Source organism: Salarias fasciatus, chromosome 3, assembly GCF_902148845.1.
Source record: "Salarias fasciatus chromosome 3, fSalaFa1.1, whole genome shotgun sequence".
Lineage (NCBI taxonomy): Eukaryota > Metazoa > Chordata > Actinopteri > Blenniiformes > Blenniidae > Salarias > Salarias fasciatus.
In genome coordinates this window covers 11,220,440-11,243,224 of record NC_043747.1, presented here as the reverse complement: position 1 = coordinate 11,243,224, position 22,785 = coordinate 11,220,440, and the positions used below count along the sequence as shown (strand labels likewise).

General features: G+C 47.2%; 2 protein-coding genes across 3 annotated transcripts; both read left to right on the top strand.

Annotated features, from left to right (window-relative positions):
• The first annotated feature begins 285 nt into the window (after positions 1 to 285).
• On the top strand, positions 286 to 6,651 carry tox4b (TOX high mobility group box family member 4 b). 2 transcript variants are annotated; one of them, XM_030085618.1, is made up of 9 exons: positions 308 to 2,096; positions 2,590 to 2,658; positions 2,982 to 3,269; positions 3,345 to 3,605; positions 3,695 to 4,072; positions 4,164 to 4,244; positions 4,323 to 4,928; positions 5,016 to 5,170; positions 5,842 to 6,651. In XM_030085618.1, exons 1-9 carry the CDS (start codon positions 1,989 to 1,991, stop codon positions 5,897 to 5,899), a joined length of 2,004 nt encoding a protein of 667 aa, XP_029941478.1. In that variant the 5' UTR covers positions 308 to 1,988; the 3' UTR covers positions 5,900 to 6,651. The 2 variants fall into 2 exon arrangements, with proteins under 2 accessions (XP_029941469.1, XP_029941478.1); XM_030085609.1 differs by having other exon boundaries at positions 286 to 2,096; positions 4,323 to 5,170.
• Positions 6,652 to 7,877: 1,226 nt separating this feature from the next.
• Positions 7,878 to 18,529, top strand: supt16h (SPT16 homolog, facilitates chromatin remodeling subunit). Its single transcript, XM_030088429.1, has 24 exons — positions 7,878 to 8,213; positions 9,432 to 9,524; positions 10,069 to 10,239; positions 10,332 to 10,484; positions 10,574 to 10,739; positions 11,073 to 11,079; positions 12,623 to 12,804; positions 12,925 to 13,015; positions 13,301 to 13,374; positions 13,488 to 13,600; positions 14,285 to 14,350; positions 14,519 to 14,617; positions 15,012 to 15,127; positions 15,454 to 15,607; positions 15,699 to 15,826; positions 15,907 to 16,169; positions 16,255 to 16,373; positions 16,447 to 16,685; positions 16,757 to 16,832; positions 16,927 to 17,096; positions 17,195 to 17,324; positions 17,423 to 17,549; positions 17,633 to 17,707; positions 17,883 to 18,529. The coding sequence occupies exons 1-24, from the start codon at positions 8,148 to 8,150 to the stop codon at positions 17,981 to 17,983; spliced, it is 2,979 nt and encodes a 992-aa protein (XP_029944289.1). The 5' UTR covers positions 7,878 to 8,147; the 3' UTR covers positions 17,984 to 18,529.
• Positions 18,530 to 22,785: the final 4,256 nt, after the last annotated feature.

Here is a 22,785-nt window from a genome sequence, read left to right as displayed (position 1 = left end):
AGGCCTTTATGTACAATGGAGTCTCCTCTTACATTTTGGATTCATTATTCTAATTCATCTGTGTTACACTCACAGTAAACTCAGTTTAAAAAATATATGTTTTACCAAAATATTTATAGTTTATCCCTCTTAAAGAATACACTTGGGATAAGCCATCCCCTTTACCCTCTAAAGCTCTCTTGTGGCACTTTGAGATTTCTGTTTGAAATGGAAAGTGCATTACAAATAAAATGTATTATTATTATTATTATTATTATTATTATTATTATTATTATTATTATTATTATTATTAAAGCAGTTTTTTTTTGCCCCAGACTTTTAGAACCACCACATTAAAATGTTTCCAAGAGTAAAAGTGAGTAATACTAGCTAATGTGACGCTCTTAACTCTCTGGTTCAAAATGCTGTAAACCTAATATCAGATATTAAGAGATACTTTTTAATAATTAAGATTCTGAAATCAGGAACTGTCACTTTAACAAAACTTTTCAGATTATACAAAATATACTTGATTCACAGAGTGCATACACAGTGTAAGTTGGTCAACAAAGACATGCAATAAGATTATTGATCAGTGACAAAAAACAAAAACAAACCAAATGTGTTATAGTGCCACACCACAAGAATGTTAACTGTTTTCAATGTCCAGACGAAGTATAGTCACTTGCGAATCTTTAGAAGTAATCACACTTTAAAAAAAAGGAATTTAAACAGACCATGTTATTGATGTTACTAAATGCAAAGGAGTATACTTGCACCAGAAGGCCCATAACAAATTGCATATTTATGTGTTGATAAAATATATTTCTATGTAGTGAGAGCAAAAAAGAACAACCTTCTCCTATAGCAGTTGCTTTACACATGTTTTCACAAATTACCCTGACCACATGGCTTTGAGACGAACTCTGGTTTGCTAGTAATGAGGTAACTTGCTTTGATGGCAGCATCACTGATATCTCAGTCTTAGAAATTTGTCAAAAAAATTATACTGTTTACTTCAGAATGTTTGCTTGGTGGTTTGGCGGCCTGGATTGTTCCATCTTGTGGGCTGGTTTTGGCCCATGTACCTTATGTTTGACACCTCTGCCAGAGGTGATGGATTAAAAAAACCTTCTCCTTGTCAAATAGAGGCTTTCACATTGACTATTGAAACACCTGGATTAATCAATTTGTCCATTATTGCAAGATAAAATAAAGCCGCTGTGTTGAGTTCAGGAAGTAGTGAAGCTGTGCATAGAGTTCATAAAACAGACCCCCACCTGGAATATTTTTCAGCAGTGGCCGTTTGTAGCGTAAGCTTCCGTGCTTTTATTTTGAAAGTGTGCCTTTTATTTTGAATCGGGTTCCGCGTATAACTTCCGTTCCGTCATCGATCCGTGTCTCCGGCTCCATTGAGCATCCTGGCCCGATCCAACACGAAGCAGTCGCTCTGCGCTCCCCCTCCTCCGCTGTCAGGCACCTTCTCGCGACCGTGGACGCTTCCTTTCTGTCTTTTTATCCTTTGACGGCTTCCCGTGAACCGGTAACGGCCTCGCGTGCTCCGCTCGGCGCCGCCGCTGGTTTGAATGAGACGGGAGACTGAGGGGCGCCAGGCGGGCGGGCGGGCGGTGCGTCGGCCCCGGCGAGGGCGACGTGTTGGAGCGCCGCAGCCTTTGCGTCAGCGCGGCTAACCGCTAAAACCGTGGCAGGACGGACAGGTTGCCGCTGCCCACGGCCACGTTCTTACCTCTGCGGGTCGGCCGTGGAGACCGGCCGCGGGGGGCGGAGGTTGTTGGGGGGGATCACGGGTTATTTTTGGCTGCTGGCGCGCGCACATGCTCGGTCTCAGTCGCGCGAGCTAGTCCGAACATCTGTGCCAAGGCTGTCAGTGTGTAAAACAGACGCATCAGCAGCCCTGACCCCGACACCCGCTGGGAGGAAAACCCCCTAAACTCAACCATCTGGAGTGAAAGTTTCAGCCGCGCGCCATATGAGGCCGAGCTGAGAAGATGGATCTGAATTTTTACTCCGACTTGACGGACGGTACCGGCCAGCACGACGGTGACCCGGAGTTCCTGGACCCGCAGTCCTTCAATGGATTTGACTCTGACAACAAGGTGACTCTCCAGTCATTTTGAAATCAGCTGTGCGCGTGCAAGCTTTGTGGCATATTTGGGTTTACTTGCACAAGTAACCCCGGAAAGTAGTGGATCGTCCTGCAGGCCAACATGACCCTCATCCACTGACCAGACTGTGTGTGCTTCCAGATGACTTGTACTAAATGATCAGATCAGTCATTACCTCCCTTTTAGGTCGATTCGTCTTAAAGCCTCGTGCATAACAAGATACTGCATTACTTGATGAAATACAGATGGGAAAAGGGGACATTGCGCCTTTTATCTTCAAAAGAAAGTCGCACAAATGTTTCAAACTGTTGTATAAAGACGGTTTTGAACGTCGCCTCGGGTTATGCTTCAGGAATTTCAAATAGTTCCCATGAAGCTAATCCTTTGAGCTCTTCAGACACACAAGAAAACACATTTTCCTTCCTGGTTGGTTCACTGTATTACTGTGTTTCCCTGAATAACTGGAGTCTCTCTCCTCTTTCAGTTTCCCGGAGGCAGCGACAACTACCTGACCATCTCAGGGTCCAGCCATCCTTTCCTCTCCTCTTCAGAGGTGAGTGTTCATTCTTCCTAATACTGGAGAAACACACACACACACACCTCTTGTGACTGTGCCATTGGGCTTATCCAAGACCCTTTTTCCAGGTTGTTTACACCTGGTTGTTGAATTGAATAATCACAAAAGAAACGTGTCTTCTGACGTTTTCAGTAATGTTTGAGTCACGCTTACTATTATTCGTTTTACTTTTGAAGCGTTCCCCAGAAAAATCTCCCGTTAGATAAAGCTGAATTACAATAATACGGTTCTCTTCCTCCCTCCTCTGGTTTTCAACGGCTTGTTTCACCTTGTCGTCTTTTCTCTCTCTCTCTCCTCAGACGTTCCACACTCCCAGCTTGGGCGATGAGGAGTTCGAGATCCCCCCCATCTCCCTGGACCCGGACTCGGCCCTCACCGTGTCGGACGTGGTGTCGCACTTCGGGGAGCTGACGGACGCCGGCCCGTCGGACAGCGTGGTGGTGCCCGGCAACGCCGTGGTGGAAGGGGACGACCCCTCCTTCGCCTCCACCTTCGTCAGCTCCTCCTCGCAGGGGCTGGAGCACCTCAGTCTGGGAGTCATGAACCAAACGTCGGGCAGCGCCCTGCTGGCGTCGTCGCTGGCGATGGTGAGGCGCGCCGCCGCGTCAACACCGTCGCTGTTTTCACCAAGCAGCTTTGATTAATCCGCCTCCCTCCTTCAGGACCTCGGCCATCACATGAGCTCTCAGTTCAGCAGCTCGTCCCCGGTGACCATCGACGTCCCGCTGGGCGACATGGGCCAGGGCCTGCTGGGCTCCAACCAGCTGACCACCATCGACCAGTCGGAGCTCAGCGCTCAGCTGGGGCTGGGCCTGGGCGGCGGGAACATCCTGCAGCGCGGCCAGTCGCCCGAAAACCCCTTATCGGCCACGGCGTCGCCCACCAGCTCGCTGCAGGACGACGACATGGACGACTTCAGGCGGGTTAGTCTGGAACGCAAATGGCAGCTCTGCTTGAATTGATTTGTTTCGAAAGACGAATGAACACGTCTCCGTCTCCTCCGTCTCGTCAGAGCGTCCTGGTGGAGTCGCCCGTCTCCCTGGCCGTCTCGCCGGGCGTCATCTCCCTCGACCCCTCGCTGTCCGAGTCCCCGCTCTCCACCCCAACCTCCAGCGCCTCGTCGGCCGTCGGGGGAGGAGGGGGAGGCGGAGGGGGAGGAGGAGGAGGAGGAGGGGGGAAGCCGGGGAAACAGGGGAAACAGGGCAAGCAGGGGAAGCCGGGGAAGCAGAAGAAAGACCCCAACGAGCCCCAGAAGCCCGTGTCGGCCTACGCCCTGTTCTTCAGGGACACGCAGGCGGCCATTAAAGGACAGAACCCCAACGCCACGTTCGGAGAGGTTTCCAAGATCGTGGCCTCCATGTGGGACAGTCTGGGGGAGGAACAGAAACAGGTCAGCGGGAAGCGAGAAATCAAGTTTTACAAATGTTGTCCAAAATAGTTTTACTATAACAAAATGTTTTGTGTCTTTTGACACGATCCAGGTTTACAAGAGGAAAAATGAAGCTGCTAAGAAGGATTACTTGAAAGCGCTGGCGGAATACAAGTCCAGCAAATTTTCCCAGGTGAGTCACAGACCGTCTGACTGATGTGTATTTATTTTTAAGACTTCTGGCCTTTCATCATGTCTCCTTTGCCTTCAGTCTCCTATTGAAGTCATGGACTCTACCCCGTCGCCGCCGCCGCCCCCGCCCCCGCCCCCAGCGCCGGCCCCGGTGGTCACGGCCCCGCCGGTCGCCACCCCAGCACCGCGCTCCACCCGGTCGCAGCACTACAACCCCGAGGAGAACACCATCACCAACATCTGCACCTCCAACATCATCCTGGACCTGCCGCAGGTCACCACGCGCTCGCGCACCGGCGCCATCAAGCCGCCGCAGCCGCCGGCGGGATCCGCGCCCAACCCCCCGCTCGTCGCCAAAATCATCATCAAGCAGACGCCGGTGCCCTCCTCGTCGCGCCAGCCGCCGCCGCTGCAGCAGATGCAGAGCACGCCGCCCCCGCCGCGGCTGCAGCAGATGGTGCACGCCCAGGCCCCGCCCCCTCTGCAGGCCAAGCCGCGCGGCGCCGCCACCGCCCCGCCGCCGCTGCAGATCAAGGTGGTCCCCTCGGCGCGCCAGTCCAACTCCGGCAGCACGCCGCTCATCATGACGTCCGCCGGCGAGACGCCCGCCGCCTCGCCGGCCCTGGCGGTGGAGGTGGGACGGGCGTTGTCGGCGGGGGAGGTGGTGGCCGACGCGGAGGAAGGGGTGAGCTCCGGACGCCGGCACGAGTCCCGCGGTCCTCCCGGGCGACGCCGCTTCTCTAACCGCCGTACCGTCTGTCCGGCTCCTCAGATGGAGGTGGAGGTGAACGTCGCCCCCGGGCCGAGCGTCACGCCGTCCGCCGGGCCCAACATCTGCGTGCGAGCCGGCTGCACCAACCCGGCCGTGGACAGCAAGGACTGGGACAAGGAGTACTGTAGCAACGAGTGTGTCGCCACACACTGCAGGTGGGTTGGATTTATATCACTTTAACACCAGAAACTTGGAGATTTCAGCTGGATTTTGAAGCTCAGAAAGTCGGATGTTTGCAGGAGACGAGCAAAAATCTAACCTACACCTTTATTTTGTGGTGTGTTTAAAACCTGAACCAACATTTGTTTTATTTTCCTTTAGTGTGTTTTTGTATTATTTCAGAAAATCAGAAATTGCAAGAAGTGGATGCTTTTTAAAGATGTATGAAAACTGATTTAATAACAAGCTTCTAACCTATAACTGTAGGAGTTTCAGAGGTGAGGGATTATCTTTTTAATTTCGATAGGGTGGTGTGGTCCAAAATTCATACCTCAATGTTGTTTTCTCAAACTGACGATGCAGGTTATAAACTCGGTATGTTTTTCTTCAAGTTTTACTTCAAATACAAGTCTGTGTCAAAACTCCTTTTGTTCATTACCAGCCGCACAAAATAAACATGTGACTTCTCCATAAAAAAATGATGAAATAAAGGGGGAAAAAAATCAATATTTGTAGGGTTTAAGCCGGCCGAGTCAAACTCATTTCAACAAATCCAAATGTTTTAATGCAATAAATAGAATATATTGTTGAGACGTGAGTGCGGCTCGCTTCAGGGTGACGGACTCTTCAGACTAATCCTCCTCTCCTCGCTTTCTGTCCTTAACAGGGATGTGTTCATGGCGTGGTGCGCCATCCGAGGGCAGAACTCCACCACGGTCACATAGGAGGAGCGGACGCCGCGCAGCCACTACAGGACAAAAAAAAGACTACATGTGAAATGCAAACGGACAGGAACGAATGAGTGAAGAACAGACTCGGGCGTTTGCTCGTGATGGTTTGTTTTTGCCGCGCTCATCTCGGGGATTCATGGGACTAAACCACCGCAGGAACGTTATATAAAAAAAAAAAAAGAGAAAAGATGGTGCATCCAGTCCCCTCCGTGTCTTTATCTCTCTTCTCACTCCTTCCTGCACAATAAAACACAGTTTCAAGTTTGCGGATACTACAGTTGTACTGGAGAGACGTGTGAATAAAGTGGACATGTGGTATGAATTTAAACGAAGGACTTGTTTAAAAAGGAAAAAAAAAACAAACATTTTATATGAACTTCTTGTGTTTTCTAAATTCTTTGGAGAAGATACAAACGTGGCTGTTTTTTTCAGTTGATTTCGTTCTTTTAAAAAGCTTCACACGTGTATGCTCTTCCCTTTACTGTTACCGTGAAGACTGATCAATGTGAACGACGACGACCGGGCCGAGCTCAAACCGTCTCAAAGCTGCTTTGGAGAAAAACACACGCAGGGGTGAAACACACTCATCAGAAGCCATGTGGAGAACAGCTAATCGTTGTCAGCTTTAAAAGCCGTCTTTTTGTGGAGAGAACGCGCCCAGATTAACAAGCAGGTGCTACGATTCAGGAAAAAAAAAAAAAAAAAACAGGCTGTAAAATCCTCTGTTGTCCTCTCCTGCTGAAACCCCTCGTCACCTGGAAGAGTGTTCCTAAACGTGCTGTTTTTTGTTGTTCCTTTTTGCTTCATGAGGGAGTTTCCTGTTCACAAGTTAATTTTGGGGTGATGAAGATAAAAAGAGGTGATAGGATGGAATAAACTCACCAGCTCTGACAACACTACTGTAAAGGGAAATGGAGAGCGGCATAAAGAGCTTTATTTTTTAACATCGTTTTGAGTAAAAGGCATCTCTGGCGTCTTGTGTAATCGACAGTTGCTTCCAGAAAAAAAAAAAAGAGATTACAATAATACAGTGATTGATCTGGCTCATTGTTGATATCCTGGAAATGTTTTTAATTATGGAATAAAAATATTCTATGTTTTTAATCACACATTTGTTAATGTCTATTTTGACTTCGAAGTATTGCTGTTGAGGCATCTGAGTGAAGATGTCCCCGAAACATTTAGTGTTGAGAGCTTTGAGAACTGAAATACTAAAATGAAAGTTATTTGATCATCTGATGATTAAATTTCAGCATATGCATTATCTGCAGTTCTGACCACGAACTACAGATTAACCTTGCTTTGCTAAGCATGGTGAATTAATTTCTCATAGTAAAGTGTTGTTGAGGGGAAAAAAAGCTTGAGCTCAAGATGTTAAACATTTCACCTCAGTTATGAAGGTTTTAAACTTGTACACTTGAAAATCAAATGGTGTTTACTTGCAAAGTTTGTTAAAAATACATTTAATTGTGAAATTTGATCCACAATAAATGTGTGAACTGGAGAAATAAACCACAACCTCCACTTCCCGTTCATACCGCGGTCGGTATCGCGAGACTTGACATCATCAGAAGCATTTGATGACGGTGGCGGGAAAATGCGCCATGGCGGGAAAAAAAAGCAGCGTGGTCCACCGTCGGCAGGGGGCGCCGTTTCACGACATCACAGATCACATTAAAGTGCGCCACGAAAGATCAACTATAATTACGAAAGAGAATTAAACATGAGGAATTAGCCACACCTGCGTTCTCATGTTCATAATAAGTATGAATATTTAAATTTATATTTGGAAGCAAAGACGAGATTTATTTTATTTATTTATTTTCTAATTATTAAAAGGTGGTTTGTGGAGACGCGGAGGGGGAGGGAGAGGGAACAGGCAGTGGAGGAAGGGAGGGGGACCTAATTGTAACAGATTGGTGTGTGCGTAGTGTTGGGTGTTAAAAACGTGGGGGTTACATCACATTTCAACATTTTTAGCGTATTTTACAAACTGAACCAGTTGCGTTGGTTTTTTTGTTTTTCTGCTCGTCAGTAGCGTCCTTTGCGGGACAAGCAAAGGTAAAGGAGCAGCATCCCTTCGCAGAGCGGCGTGTGGATCTCAAGCAGGCGGAGAGGTGGGGGGGAAGAAAGTGCGTTGTTGTGAGTTGACGCTGATCATCATCATCATCATCATCATCCTCATCTGGCCTGCTGCTGAGGAGCGGAGCCGGGAGCTGGAGTTTGCAGCAGAGCGCAGACCATGGCGGTAAACCTGGACAAGGAAGCGTACTACCGCCGGATCAAGAGATTATACAGCAACTGGAAGGTGAAAAGCGAGGCCGATCTGCAGCGCGTGTCGGGGCTTTTTGTCGCTGTTGTTTGTTTTTTTTTTCTTTAAGCGTGGGGAAAGTGAGATGGAGGGGAAAGATGCCACCAGCTAAGTTAGCCGCGTTTTTCCCCACCGAGCGAGTGTAGTGTTTGTCGGTGTGAGAGCTGCTTCTCCCAGCCCCCCAAGACAACAAAGGAGCCGAGTACGACTCCTGGACACCCGTATTTACACATATGTAGCACTAATAACCGTCTCACATGAAAGAAACGGGTTAGCTGCCTCATGTTAGCACAGCAGCCTTCCCCATTCAGCGCGTTAGCTTGTGAACTTTACCTTGAAGCTAACATGCTAGCCCGGCGGTGCTAAATGTGTTGTGAAACAGCCGCGGCGGCTTATTTGACGAGAAAATCGCAATAAAGCGACAGCACGGCGTGAATTGTTCATGTGGCCGCGCGTGACATTTCCGGAACCGAGCAGCTTTTTTCAGGTTCGCGTCCGTTTGCACTTCGAAGCTACATGCTAACATTAGCCGACATGCTAACTAGCATCAGTGTAACGACAGCATCCAGAGAACATGTGCAGCAGGTCTCTGAAATCACTTTATCTGCACTTTTAATCGTCTTATTCTCCTTTGTGCAACATTATAGACACTTGTAAAGCGTTTAGCCGGATTATAAAAGTTTAAATAGTTTTGCCTTGCTCAACATCACTTAATTTACACATGACTTAAGAATTATTCCTAGTTCTTGTGTGATTGTTTTAGTTTTGACTATGTTCAGTCTTGCAGTACTGTCAGTTTGTCAGTAGTGATTGGAGCTCCTAATGTAAGTTTTATTTGTGCATATAAATAGGTTAAGACAGAAATTCTGTATTGATGTTTTGATTTGTATTGATTTGTAATTTTCTGCATCAAAATATGATCTTGATGGCTACAACAATAGAAATGAATCTGTGAATATTTACGTTGTGACTTTACTCAGTGGTTTAGAAAACCTTTATTATTTTAAGCTGAAAATCAATATTAATTTTTCGCTTTGATTCTATCTATATTTTATAAAATCTGCCAGGAATTCATAAAGGAATTAAACTTTTTTTTTACCTCTCCAGCTTTTCTGGAATAGGGCGATTTGCATGTCTGTGATCCTGTTTGCTGGCTTTTACCACTAGTTTATTATTATTAACAAACCGTGTGCTTGATCCTTGTGCGATTTCCAGAAAGCGGAAGATGAGTTCGGAAAGGTGGACGCCATCGTGGTGTCCGTGGGCGTGGACGAAGAAATCGTGTACGCCAAATCCACCGCCATACAGGTACGATGACGAGCTGATGGAGCAACTCTTTATTTACTGTTTTCCAAAATGACTGAAATTTCTGAGAGCTTGATTATGATTTCTTGCAGACCAGTCGATTCTCTCTCTCTCTCCACACTGTTGGCATTAATGGTTATGATTTAACTAAACTCCTGTTCACTGGAGAGGTTATGGTTCATTTAATTCCATTTCCTCTTTTATATAACGCTGCCACCTGTCAGACTGTTTTCCACTTGACATCTCGTTATAACAACGTCAGAGTTGTTTAAGATTTTTGATTTACCTTGAAGTTTAGTCTGGTATTCAGATGTTTAACTGTGGCGACAAAGAGCTCAGTGAACCTCGGTTAAGAAAACATTAAAACGGTTCCAGTCACAACAAAAACTGAACAGTTGGAGGACGGATAATCATTTTTGAAGGTTATTCCAGCAGCATATCAAGTTGCTGCCAGGCCGGAATGATCTTTCTTAATGGCGCCTAGTGGTGAAACAGTCTTTGATCTCTGATTTGTTGGTTTTGGATGCCTTCCCTCCTCGCTCTCCAGACCTGGCTGTTTGGCTACGAGCTGACGGACACCATCATGGTGTTCTGCGAGACAAAAATCATCTTCCTCGCCAGCAAGAAGAAGGTGGATTTCCTCAAGCAGGTGGCCGTAACGAAAGGCAACGAGAACGCCAACGGCGTGCCGCCCATCACCCTGCTCACCAGAGAAAAGGTAAAGAGACGGTGACCAGCAACTCCGAACGGTCAGATCTGTTAGTTTGTTTTTTTCCTCATAAATCATGAACTTGGAATTATTTTCTGCAGAACGAAAGCAACAAGGCAAACTTTGACAAGATGATCGAGGCGATTCGAGGCAGCAAAGAGGGCAAGACGGTGGGCGTGTTCAGCAAGGACAAGTTCCCGGGGGAGTACATGAAGAGCTGGAACGACACGCTCACCGCCGAGGGCCTGGAGAAGGTGAGACGGCGAGTCCGGACATTCAAGCCCGCCTGCGGCTCCTCTTATCCGGCGGCGCTGACACATGTCTCGTCCCGTCCCGTGTGCAGGTGGACATCAGCGCCGTGGTCGCCTACACGATGGCGGTGAAGGAGGACGGCGAGCTCAGCCTGATGAAGAAGGCGGCGGCCATCACCAGCGAGGTTTACTCCAAGTTCTTCAAGGAGCGCGTCATGGAGATCGTCGACGCAGACGAGGTGAGCCCGAGGAGGAAGAGCTCAATATTCTACATTTCCACATAAAAGTTTCTGTTTGTGCTTCAGTCGTTCTGCACACACAGCATCTGTTTCTATTCAATACATCCAGCAAAGGCCAGAGCGGTTTGTTGGGTTCATGTGCGGCAAAGTTTTTAATCCGAACATCAATAAAACGGGTTCAGAACTGCGATGATAAACATCCACGACCCGAGGAGTTTTTAAATTTATTGTTTCATGTTGTTTAGATGATGTTTTAGATTTGTTTGTTTCCACACAGTCCTTCCCCGAAGGAATAGTCTTGTTTTTGTTGTTCATTGTGCATGAACTATTCTGCTCATCATCGCCCCCACAGGCCATCAGTGGAATTACATTTGCTGCTCATCTCTAAGCTTCCAAAATGAACCAGAAGCTCCGTCTGTTTCTCATCCCCCATATTTGAGCCTTGGAGTTTGTTCCAGATTTCATCTTAAAACTTCGAATTCCAAAGAATCTTACTTTGTTTTCATCCCGATTGTTTTGATTTTGAGATGGTCTTCAAGCCCCGCCCCCTTGACTGAATATTCAGAGATCTTAATCAGGGAAATGTTTAGATTGACTGTGACTTTCACTGGAGCTGCACACAGTGTGAAATGGAGTAAAAAGTGTTTTAAAAGTTTTAATTTGAATGATTTTAAAGTCTGTTGTGACTTGCACACACACATTTTGGAGTTTCCCTCCATGACGAAGAGAAGGAGCGTTTCTCGAGGCATCAGTGCTGCTCAAATTGGCGTTTATAGCATGAGACAAAAAGCCGACAGCAGCCGTTTGGTGTTCGGGTTCTGAAAGCGAGCAGATCTCTCCTTTAACCCTTTAAGCTCAGACCGGCCCGCCGGCGGGCCGGTCAACTTCTCCCGATGATTTATTAATTATTTAGCATATTCCACAGACGTACTATGTACCGTTAGAAAGCTGATATTCTCATGAATCCGCTGGTATAAACCACTTTCAGATGTGATTACCACAGCGGGTAATATAAACACATTTGTCCAACATACAGCAAATTAAGTAAACAGCGCAACTCACCTTTGGAGGCTCATAACTGATCACAGACGATCCATAATCCAGATAATCCAGCAAAAACTGCCACAGTACAAGCGTATGCATCCAGGCAAAGCTAGAAAGTATAGCCTTTTGTCCAAACATGTCTTGAAATAAGCAAATAATCCAGAATTAGACGCGCCACCGCGCGTGCACGCGGCGCGTCTCTCCGCGTGCGCGTCCGATAATAATCCATTTTTTTATCAGATAAAAACATCCAGACGTCTCTCCCTCGTGCTGAGGATATCCAATATGGCGACTGATCGGTTTCCGTTGCTTATTCGTCATATTTCAACCAATCAAGTGACTCATCCCGCCCTCCGATGGCTAACCAGCCAACCGCTGCCGAAAATGATGGACCCACGTCATCGGTCGTCATCACTCGTAATCAACGTATTCTGAGCCAATCACGTCGGTAGAAACGTTTGACTGACAGGGCTGGTAGCCAATGAGCTTGCTGAATGGCTGGCTGGCCCGCGAGTGGGGTTTTGTGACTTCTCAGATATCTGCTGACGGATGCACCTGCTGTCTGTCCCTGCTCCTCTCAATCTGAGGGCCTTATCCCACACTGAAGCCTATCTGAAGTGATTTTTTGAGTACTTTATGAGTTTTTGGAGTGAAAATAATGTAAAAACGGGCCAAAAACCAACATATACCATTGTACAGAGGGCATCCAGGGGGTATACAGAGGATGTCCAAAATTGACCCCGCCAGGGCATAGCAGTACAAATACATGTGTGAAACACTCATTTCTTGTACAACTGCTCTGACATTTTGACCTGAACTATGTAAGACCCCAGGCTTTTGCAAAATTGTGTTTTCAAGCCCGTCCAGCGACAAGAACCACATGCACTTCGGCGCCATCACGTGCGCCATGGGGATCCGCTACAAGTCGTACTGCTCCAACCTGGTGCGCACGCTCATGGTGGACCCGCCCCAGGAGATGCAGGACAACTACAACTTCCTGCTGCAGGTGGAGGAGGAGCTGCTGAAGGAGCTGAAACACGGTGAGTCGGAGAGCCGGAGGGACGGGAGGGGTTGTTGTTGAATTGATCATGGGGACATTTCAATTTAAATAGAAAGTACATGTGACTGCTCTAAGTGAAATACTTCCTTTTCCTTCACAGGTGTGAAAATCTGTGACGCCTACAACGCGGTTCTGGAATACGTGAAGAAAGAGAAGCCCGATCTCGTAACAAAGCTCACCAAAAATCTTGGGTAAATGTGATTTTTACTAAAACGTTTAGCTGTAATCTGGAGGGTTTGGCGTCAGCACCATGGACAGATCACCGGTCCGTCACAGGGACAAACACACAAGCAAGTTAAGCTCACCAAAGAACCTCATGTGCTTGTTTTTGGAGGAAGTCTGAAGCACACACACAGGGAGAGCATGCAAACTTTCACTGCTGCTTGTGTTTCTGTTATTCTTTAATGCTGTTTTTATTACTTAAGATGTTTTGTAAGTTGGACACAGATTTGACTCAACACTGCTTTCTTTCGCAGCTTTGCGATGGGGATCGAGTTCAGAGAAGGCTCTTTGGTCCTAAATGCTAAAAACCAGTACAAACTGAAAAAAGGTCAGTTTCACACGTCACACTTCCCTCCTGGTGTGTAAGGCGGATGAAGCAGTTGATTTGTGGTGTGTGGATCCTCGCCTCGCGAATGAGTGAAGCTGGTTTGTGTTTGGCAGGCATGGTGCTGAGCATCAGTTTGGGTTTCGCCGATCTGGTGAATAAAGAAGGAAAGAAAGAGGAGCAGAAGAAGTACGCCCTGTTCATCGGCGACTCGGTGCAGATCAACGAGGTGAGCCGCTCTACACACATCTAACGATGCCGCTGCTTTTATACACACTCACTTGTTGGTAAATTAGTAATATTTGTCTGTAAACTGTAGTGTCAATACTTATTATGCATGTTTTCTTGTGGAACTCATCGGTTGATCACAGCCTTCACGTAAAAAACTTGCTGCAAAACTGTTTCACCAACAGCGTCTCAGACCTGTTGTTTACTTAAAAAAAAAAAAAAATTCAGCAACTGTAACAAAAATTGCTTGCTATCTTGATATTCCTTCAAATCCAATCAAAATTGATTGAATCAGTGAAATAGTTCAGGCTCGTCTTACCCAACTGCTTTTGAGCCTCATGTGTGCCGATTCTGCACAAGGCGCTCTGTGTCCTTTGTCTCCTCCTACTGGACGCTTCTTAGTACTACAGTTTAAAACAACAGGTATTTTATTGTAATTATTGTGAGCTTTCCAACGAAGTGAAAGACTATGAAGTGAACTCGGGTGTAAAATTCTAAACCTAGTTGCCTTGTGGTCTTTATGCACAAAAATCTATATGCTGGAGATGTTTCCAATAAATTCAAATTGTTCTGTCTAGTGCTGAAATGTTGCTTGTTCTTAGTTTTCTTGTTTTCTGCAGAAACTCACAAAATGTTGCAGATTCTCCTGCTGAGGATTTAATTGTGCTTTTTTTTTTTTTAACAGGAGGAAGCTGCCACAATCCTCACACCAGTCAAGAAAAAGATTAAAAACGTGGGAATCTTCCTGAAGGTACGTGTCGCCTCATGCCTTTTATAAACAATCACACGGTTCCGGAACGGAAACAATTAAGTGGAAGAATTTTTTTCCCCTCTAATCAAACTATTTCCAACAACTAACAACATTTGAGCAGTTTTCTGAATTAAAAACATTGATCCACTGACGTCTCTCCGGTGTCAGAACGATGACGAGGATGACGAGGAGGAGGACGGCGACGACGCCGAGGAGCTGCTGGGAAAAGGAGCTCGCAGCGCCGCCCTGCTGGCCGACAGAACCCGAGTGAGTAGCGAGCGTTTGAATAGGAGCGAGCGGCGATCAGTGTTTTCTGCTGTGCCTCCGTGACCGAGTGTCCATAACTAAGAGTGTGAATGTTTCTGTACTCTAAAAGCTACTTGGGAAGGTAAGTATTCATTGTTTTATTTTTCTCAAATCTCATCGGCTGAACTGGAATTAAAAAAAAGCAAGAAAAAAAAAACATGAGCAAGAGTTGTCATTCTTGATTTTTTTTTTATGATTTTGTGGTTTTTCTTTCTTTTCAACCATCTAACGCTGCAACACGTCTGTTTTCTGCATGGTTGTTGTGGTTTTCATCCTGTTTTTAAAAAAACTTTTGTGGACGATAGCCTCCGTCTCAGCGTGGTCACTCAGCTGTGTTTCTCGCCGCGCCCCGTAGAACGAGATGACGGCGGAGGAGAAGCGGCGGGCTCACCAGAAGGAGCTGGCCAACCACCTGAACGAGGAGGCCAAGCGGAGGCTGACGGAGCAGAAGGGAGAGCAGCAGATCCAGAAGTGAGTGGAGCAGGCCGGTCGGAGAGGATCTGTTGGCCCCTGTGGAGCCCTCGGCGTCCAGCAGAGGGCGATATAGGACTTAAACAGCAGGAGTGGTTGAGCATCCAGTCTGCTGATTAATCACTGGAGAAGCAGTGGAAGCAAGAATGAATCAATCAGCAGAAACTGTTCAGTTTCAAGGCCTGAAGGTTGTTTCTGGGACTGAGAGATTAAATTTTACCTGCGTTTCTTAAGTACTGCCTGAAGAGTTAATTAGGTGAGAAAAACTCGGAGAGTTAATTGAATTTCTAATATTTAACTGAGTTTTTTTTTTTTTATCCTCCCAGGGCCAGAAAATCTAACGTGTCCTATAAGAACGTGTCTCAGATGCCCCGAGAAAAGGACATCAGGGAGATGAAGATCTTCATCGACAAGAAGTACGAGACGGTCGTCATGCCCGTCTTCGGCATCGCCACGCCCTTCCACATCGCCACCATCAAGGTAGTAGATGAGGAGTCGGCGTATTTTTCCGCAACTTGTGCGACTGCGGTCGCTTCTGTCAGACTTTAATCTGTTTTCCTTGCTGCTGCAGAACATCAGCATGTCTGTAGAAGGAGACTACACCTACCTGAGGATCAACTTCTACGTCCCCGGCAGCTCTCTGGGACGCCAGGAGGGCAACATCTTCCCCAACCCCGACGCCACGTTTGTCAAAGAAATGTGAGCCCCTTTTTTTTTTTCACTGCAATATATCGTATGTAAAGAATCAAGGTCTGATTTGTTTGTTTTTCCTCCTTCAGTACGTACAGGGCGTCCAACCTGAAAGCCCCCGGCGACACGTCGGTGCCCTCCACCAACCTGCAGAACGCCTTCCGCATCATCAAGGAGGTGCAGAAGCGCTACAAGACGCGGGAGGCGGAGGAGAAGGAGAAGGAGGGCATCGTGAAGCAGGACTCGCTGGTCATCAACCTCAACCGCAGCAACCCCAAGCTCAAGGACCTCTACATCCGGCCCAACATCGCCCAGAAGAGGATGCAGGGCTCGCTGGAGGCACACACCAACGGTAAGGAGGCGGGGCGCCGCCGCCGTCGGGGCGGCGGTGAGGCTCAGAACCCCGCTGACTGTGTGTGTTTTCACTCTCCGCTCAGGTTTCCGGTTCACATCGGTCCGCGGCGATAAAGTGGACATCCTTTATAACAACATCAAACACGCCATCTTCCAGCCGTGCGACGGCGAAATGATCATCGTGCTTCACTTCCACCTCAAGGTATGACCGACCACGACGACGGCTGTCCTAATTTTTTCGAACCGGCGCCTTCAGAGTTCGATTCTTCCTCCAGAACGCCATCATGTTCGGTAAAAGGCGCCACACCGACGTCCAGTTCTACACGGAGGTCGGGGAGATCACCACAGACCTGGGCAAGCACCAGCACATGCACGACCGCGACGACCTGTACGCCGAGCAGATGGAGCGCGAGATGAGGCACAAGCTCAAGTCCGCCTTCAAGAACTTCACCGACAAGGTGGAGGCGCTCACCCGGGAGGAGCTGGAGTTCGAGGTTCCCTTCAGAGACCTGGGGTCAGTACGGCGGGCCGGCCGCGCTCTGGGCCCCGCAAGATAAGACCTAACGGGTTTGTCTGTCGATTCAGGTTCCAGGGCGCCCCCTACAGGAGTACTTGCTTACTACAGCCCACGTCCAGCTCACTGGTCAACGTCACTGAGTGGGTGAGTGAGCACCTGAGTCGTTTTCCTCCAGATCAGAAAGGAAATCGCTTCTTTGTTTGGAAAATAAAAAAAACTTGCCGGTCTTTCCCTGCAGCCACCGTTCGTGGTGACCCTGGACGAGGTGGAGCTGGTCCACTTCGAGCGCGTGCAGTTCCACCTGAAGAACTTCGACGTCGTCATCGTCTACAAGGACTACAGCAAAAAGGTCACCATGATCAACGCCGTGCCCGTCAACTCCCTGGACCCCATCAAGGAGTGGCTGAAGTAAGGCCCCGGCGGACGGAGGACAGACGGGCTCCGCTGCTCTTTTACAAAGTCCTTGTTTTTGTTTCCAGGTGAAAATGTTTGTGCTTGCTCCTCAGCTCGTGCGACATCAAGTACACAGAGGGAGTCCAGTCTCTGAACTGGACCAAGATCATGAAAACCATCGTAGACGACCCAGAGGGCTTCTTCGAGCAGGGCGGCTGGTCGTTCCTGGACCCTGAGAGTGAGGTGGGCTCAGAGATTCTCGTCCTTTATTTAGAACTTTCGTTTGTTGTTGTTTCCTCATCTGTTCTTCTAAATGTCTGCGTGTCTCACCTGTGCTAAAGGGAAGCGGGGCAGAGGAAGATTCGGAGTCTGAGATGGAGGACGAGACGTTCAACCCGTCGGCAGATGAGGAGGAGGAGGAAGAGGAGGACAGCGACGAAGATTACAGCTCAGAAACCGAAGACTCTGGTAGGACGTCCACCCGGATCTGGGATAAAAACTGCTGTGACTCGAAGAAATACCTGCCTGTGCTGAAACTTCCTTTTCTGCAGATTACAGCGCGTCGCTGGGCAGTGAGGAGGAGAGCGGCAAAGACTGGGACGAGCTGGAGGAGGAGGCCAGGAAAGGTTTGCGCCTGCTGATTACATATTCTTGCCTAGCTAAAAGACAGCGACCGGATAGCGTGCGGTGAAGTGTGTAGCCAGTGTGTTCAATCTGTCGACGTTCTACATTTGAGGAGAGATTGAAGTGAAGCAGTTTAACGTCTGCTGTCAGTAACCGCTCTGCTCTGCTGCCCCCTAGCGGACAGAGAGAGCCACTACGAGGACGAGGACACCTCCAACAAGAAGAGGAAGATCCGGCCGCCGGCCCCGCCCCCCAAGAAGAAGAAGCGGCGATCCTAAGCCCCTCCCCCACCTCCTCCCCAACCCTTCAACCCACTCATACTGCCAAACCTAGTTGACCCTTGACCCCCCTTCCCACCCCCACCATCCTCTGTTCCCCCTTCAGCCAACTGACTTATTTGATGCTCAAATCTCACACACACACACACACACAAACACAAGATGTGTATGTAGTGGTAGGAAACCTTTTTTTTTTTGCTCATCGATGTCAGGAACCAGCAGGACGTCCTTCCTCACAGTTTATCAGCTTCATTCTCGCCCCTCCCTCTTGTTTTTTTTTTTTTTGGGGGGATCTCATTTCATCCATCCATTCATCCATCTATCAGGGTCCTGAGTGAGAGTGTGTGTGTGTGTGTGTGTGTTTGTGCAAATGGGTTTTTATTGCAGCCGGTTTCTTTTCTGTTGGAAAAAAAAAACAAACATCAAATTTCTTAACTGACGGATAATAAAGACAAGACTTGACATCTCCCCTGCCAAGTGTTTTATATAGAACCTTTATGATCACCTCCTTCCTCGTCTTTCTTCTGTGTTTGTTAAATTGTGGTTAAAAAAAAAAAAACAAGAAAACTTTTGTTTTGGATTGTTGGTGGGGTGGGAGGGACCTGGGGATAGATGCACATTTTTTTCCTGATCATTATTATTTTTTTTTTTTTTGAAATGGGATTTGTAAACTTATGCATACACACACATACACAACCATCCTCCTCTTCCTCCTCGCACTTGTCCTCTGTTTTTTTTTAATGTTCATTCTGAGTAGTCATGATGTTGTACTGTTAATTCTGAAAAATCCTTGTTTTTGTAATAAAATTAAAAGGAGCTGTAGTCTGTTTTCAGTGGGCTGTTTTTATTTTTCCCTCTTTAATATTTCAGTCCTCAGTTGTTGCACTACAGCAGATTTTGGGGCTGAATCTTTTGAAAAACTTGATAAAATAGATTAAAAAAACATAAAAACTATGCCAAAATGTGCTCTCTCGTGTCACCAAGATACACTTTAATGGCTGCCACAGCCCATAGGAGTGTCCACAAGAGAGATCAAGCCAACACTCACTTGTTCATCTCATCAAGACCTAAAGACCACACGCTGACACCCCTGAGCTAAATCCAACAGGATCTCTGCAATTTTCCTTTCAAAACAAAATTTTCATTCAAATTTGGTCCTCACAAAAAGTTAAAAAGGTTTTATATAATAGACTTTGAAACACTAATAAATAGCAGGAGAACCTGCTCAACGAAAAAAAGTGGAAAAACGTTTTAATAAGTCATACGATGTGGATTTTATGAGCCATCAAAGTTCGGGTATGAGATCCTGCCTTGCTCCTGGCCTCATCTGCGATAATGGGAAAAAAACATTGCCATTTTCAAGCATATGACTCTTATCAACAAACCGAGCACATCTGAAGAGTCACAAATCCTTCCAAACAAGTTGATTTAACATGGGGTGGGGGGGGGGGGGGGGGGGGGGGGGGGGGTGGGGGGGGGGGGGGTTAATGATAGATATTCTTTTTTGCAACAGAGAAAAGGTGTGAACTCTGCTGTCCTCTGAGAGAGAATCTTGCGTTTTTCACAAACTGAGGGCTCTACGGTCTAAAAGAAAAGTTTGACTGCTTTGAAAACCACATAGACTAAAAGATAACCAATTCTCCTATCAGATTTCATCATTTTTATCATTTTTTCCAACCTTCGACCAAAATAAATTGGTCATTGAGCAGTTTTCTCCCAAGAATAAAACTTTTTTTTTTTTTTTTTTATCGCTGAGTCACACTCTGGGGTCATGTGACTCTTTATGACCATATATGGAAATAGACTGATGACATCATTCAGCTGAGAGCATTGACCATCTGGTTCCAATCTGAAGGCCACCCAATAAGCTTTTCCAATGTTTTACCTGGTGCTTTATTTTGAAACTTCCAGTCGCGGAACTCATCCACTGGTTCTTGAGCAGACTCGCAGAGTTTTTTGTGACATGTCTCTCCGCTGAAGTTTCAATGAGAGGCTCTGCAGCTCACGGAGGATGTCTTTCATGCAAGCCAGATCCATTAAAAACCCGGAGTTTGTGCAGCCCTAAGAATTTCTTCCTCTTGGTGTCATTGCGAGCTGTATCCTCGCTTGCTGTGTTAAGGTGGCACGCTAATGCAGGGTAGTTATTCCAGACTGCTTTTACAGTATTAAAACTACTTGCCACCCACCTGATGGTGAAAATCTGCCCAATTCTCAAAATTTGCATGTTGAGATCTGCAGCCGTTTCCTGGAGCAATCGTTCGTTTTTTGTGGACTGGTGATACAGAGCATACAGCTTGGAGATGAAAAACTCGAAATGGTTACATCCAGCGACCTCTTTGAGAGATTCATGGACGGGCAATTCGAGGTGATGGGCCACGCAGTGTATGGAGTGAATGTTTGGAAAGTTATATTTAAAGGTGCCTTAAGGAGTTTGCACGTTTTATGCGAAACAGTGCCCCCTGCAGGCCTTGGGCGTAATGCAGCTTAGTGAAAAACTCGTCCCTGTGGCTCGCGTGCACGGAAGAGGGGAACTCCGTCTTCACTCGTTTAGAAGCGCTCAAGTAATGGTGCGTTCACACCGGACGCGTCGCAAGCGTCGTGAGCGGCGCTTTTCTTTGCAAAGTCTATGGTGGACGAGCGTCGTGGAGCGGCGGGCGGAGGGGCGGCGCATCAGGAGCGTCATGAGCGTCGCTTTTCCAGCATTTCGAGCGTCGACACCCACGACGCTCGTCTCCGGCGTCAAGAGCGTCGTGAGCGTCGCTTTTTGAGAGTTGGGAAAACTGAACTTTCGACGCGCTGCCGCTGAGCGTCAACCAATCAGAGACGATCCCTCCGGTGCTACGTCACCACGAGTGATCCGAGCACCGATGCGGGCCAGCCAGTGTTGCTAACTTGACGACTTTCTCGCTAAATCTGGCGACTTTCCAAAGCCTCTTGGCGACGTTTTTTTGTCAAAAGCAACTAGCGACAAATCTAGCAACCTTCTCTGGTGCTCTGGAGACGTGACAGGACGTCTCGTTGCTGTCGTCAATGAGCAGCGGGTGCTGCGTGAGCCCCTCCCCCGTCCCAAAGCGCTCACAAGCGGTCAGTCTCAGCAGCGCTCCCCGCTGCAGTCAGAGCAGAGAGGAGCAGAGCAGCCAATAGCGACTTTTCCGACGACGACGCGGTCTAGCTTTATTTAACAAATAAAGCCAAGCCGCTCTCCTGATGCGATCCGCCATAGCTGGAAACAGAAATCAGCCTCCAGCGCGCCAATTAACTGACGTGCATCAAGAGCGTCGCGAGCTTTGTGACCACCCGGTGTCAAGCGTCGTGTTTGAAGCGTCACAAGCGTCAGCTTCGAGGCGTCCCAAGCGTCGACAATGCCCGCGACGCGTCCGGTGTGAATGCACCACAAGTAAGATTTAAGTTTCTTTTACCTGGTGGAGTCTGTGTTGGAGTTGTGGCAGTGCTAGAAGCCAGTCTTTTCTTACTTTCTGGAAGCTCCTGCTCAGTTGTTGCTCACTAAGCATCTGGCGGAGTAATGGCACACAAAATGAAACCTAACCAGCCGGAGCGCGCATTACGTCATTCCTTTCAAATTCTCCCCAAAAAAACTCTGGTGCCGGACCAGCACTGTGACTTTCAAGTGACAATTTAGCGCTGTTAGAGGTACTTGTAATGAATATGTCAGGGCACATTGTACACATCATTAAAAATGTGTAACATATTTATGGTGGAAAATAAGTAGTTTTAAGGTTGTAAAACTTCTTAATCCACCTTTAAGCTTCACAATCACTCCAGTGGTTTTGCCAGTGAGAACTGCAGCACTGTCTGTGGCGATGCTGATGAGGTTGCTCCCCGAAGACTCATCATCTAATCCTGCTTGGCGCAAACTCTGTTTCAAACCATTGTAAATAGATTCTGCATCTGTGCCTTGTGTCCTGTAATGTCTAAAAATACATTGTCCACGTCTCCCTTGCCACTAACATCACATCGGACATATAAAATGAGGTATGAGCATCGGTGCACTGTGCTCTCATCAATGGTTATGCTGATTTTTGAATTTATCTCTTTCACCTTTAAGACTAACTTCATCTGCATATGCAAACCGAAATTTGCAAGCATGTTCCTTGTTTTCTCTTGGCCATTTTTTTTTTTAATGCAAGTCATTCAACCGTTAAGCACTGAAGTTTAGCAGCAAATGGTCCACGCGGTCTGTTTCCGTTTCTGATGTCTAACTTAAAGTGACGTTTGAGGCATAGCGAACCCACTCTTCAATGGTGAGGACAAGTACTGCATGCAGGCCGGCATCTTTATTAAAGGTGCTGCAGGCAGGATTTTGCTAGTCAATGCTAATTTTTCTGTGTTTTCTTTGGATTAAATGTTAGAGTATCCATTGATAATCCTTTAGGAGTGTAGCATAATTGCACTACCACTAGGGCGCAGCGTTTCCATCTGTCTCTGTTATGAGCTGAAAAGGAATCTCGAAAGCTCCAGGTATCTTTGACCAATCAGAAGAGCCAATGAGGCTCTAACCGTGATTGGTCGAGGGGCGTTCATCGCACGTTCTTGTGGGAGGGGCTTAACTTGGATAAGGGCGTGATGTCAGAGAAAACAGGACAGGATTGGCTGTGCTGGGTTTCAAATGGACATCTTAGATGGGTCAAATCGCCATCTTGCTTAGGTAACCCTAAGCAAGATGGCGGAGATGGGGAATCCTGCCTACAGCACCTTTAAAGTGAAATAGTAATGTGCAAATCATCCATTAAAAATGGCCTAATTCTGTATATGATCCATGATTATGATAACACAAAAATAAT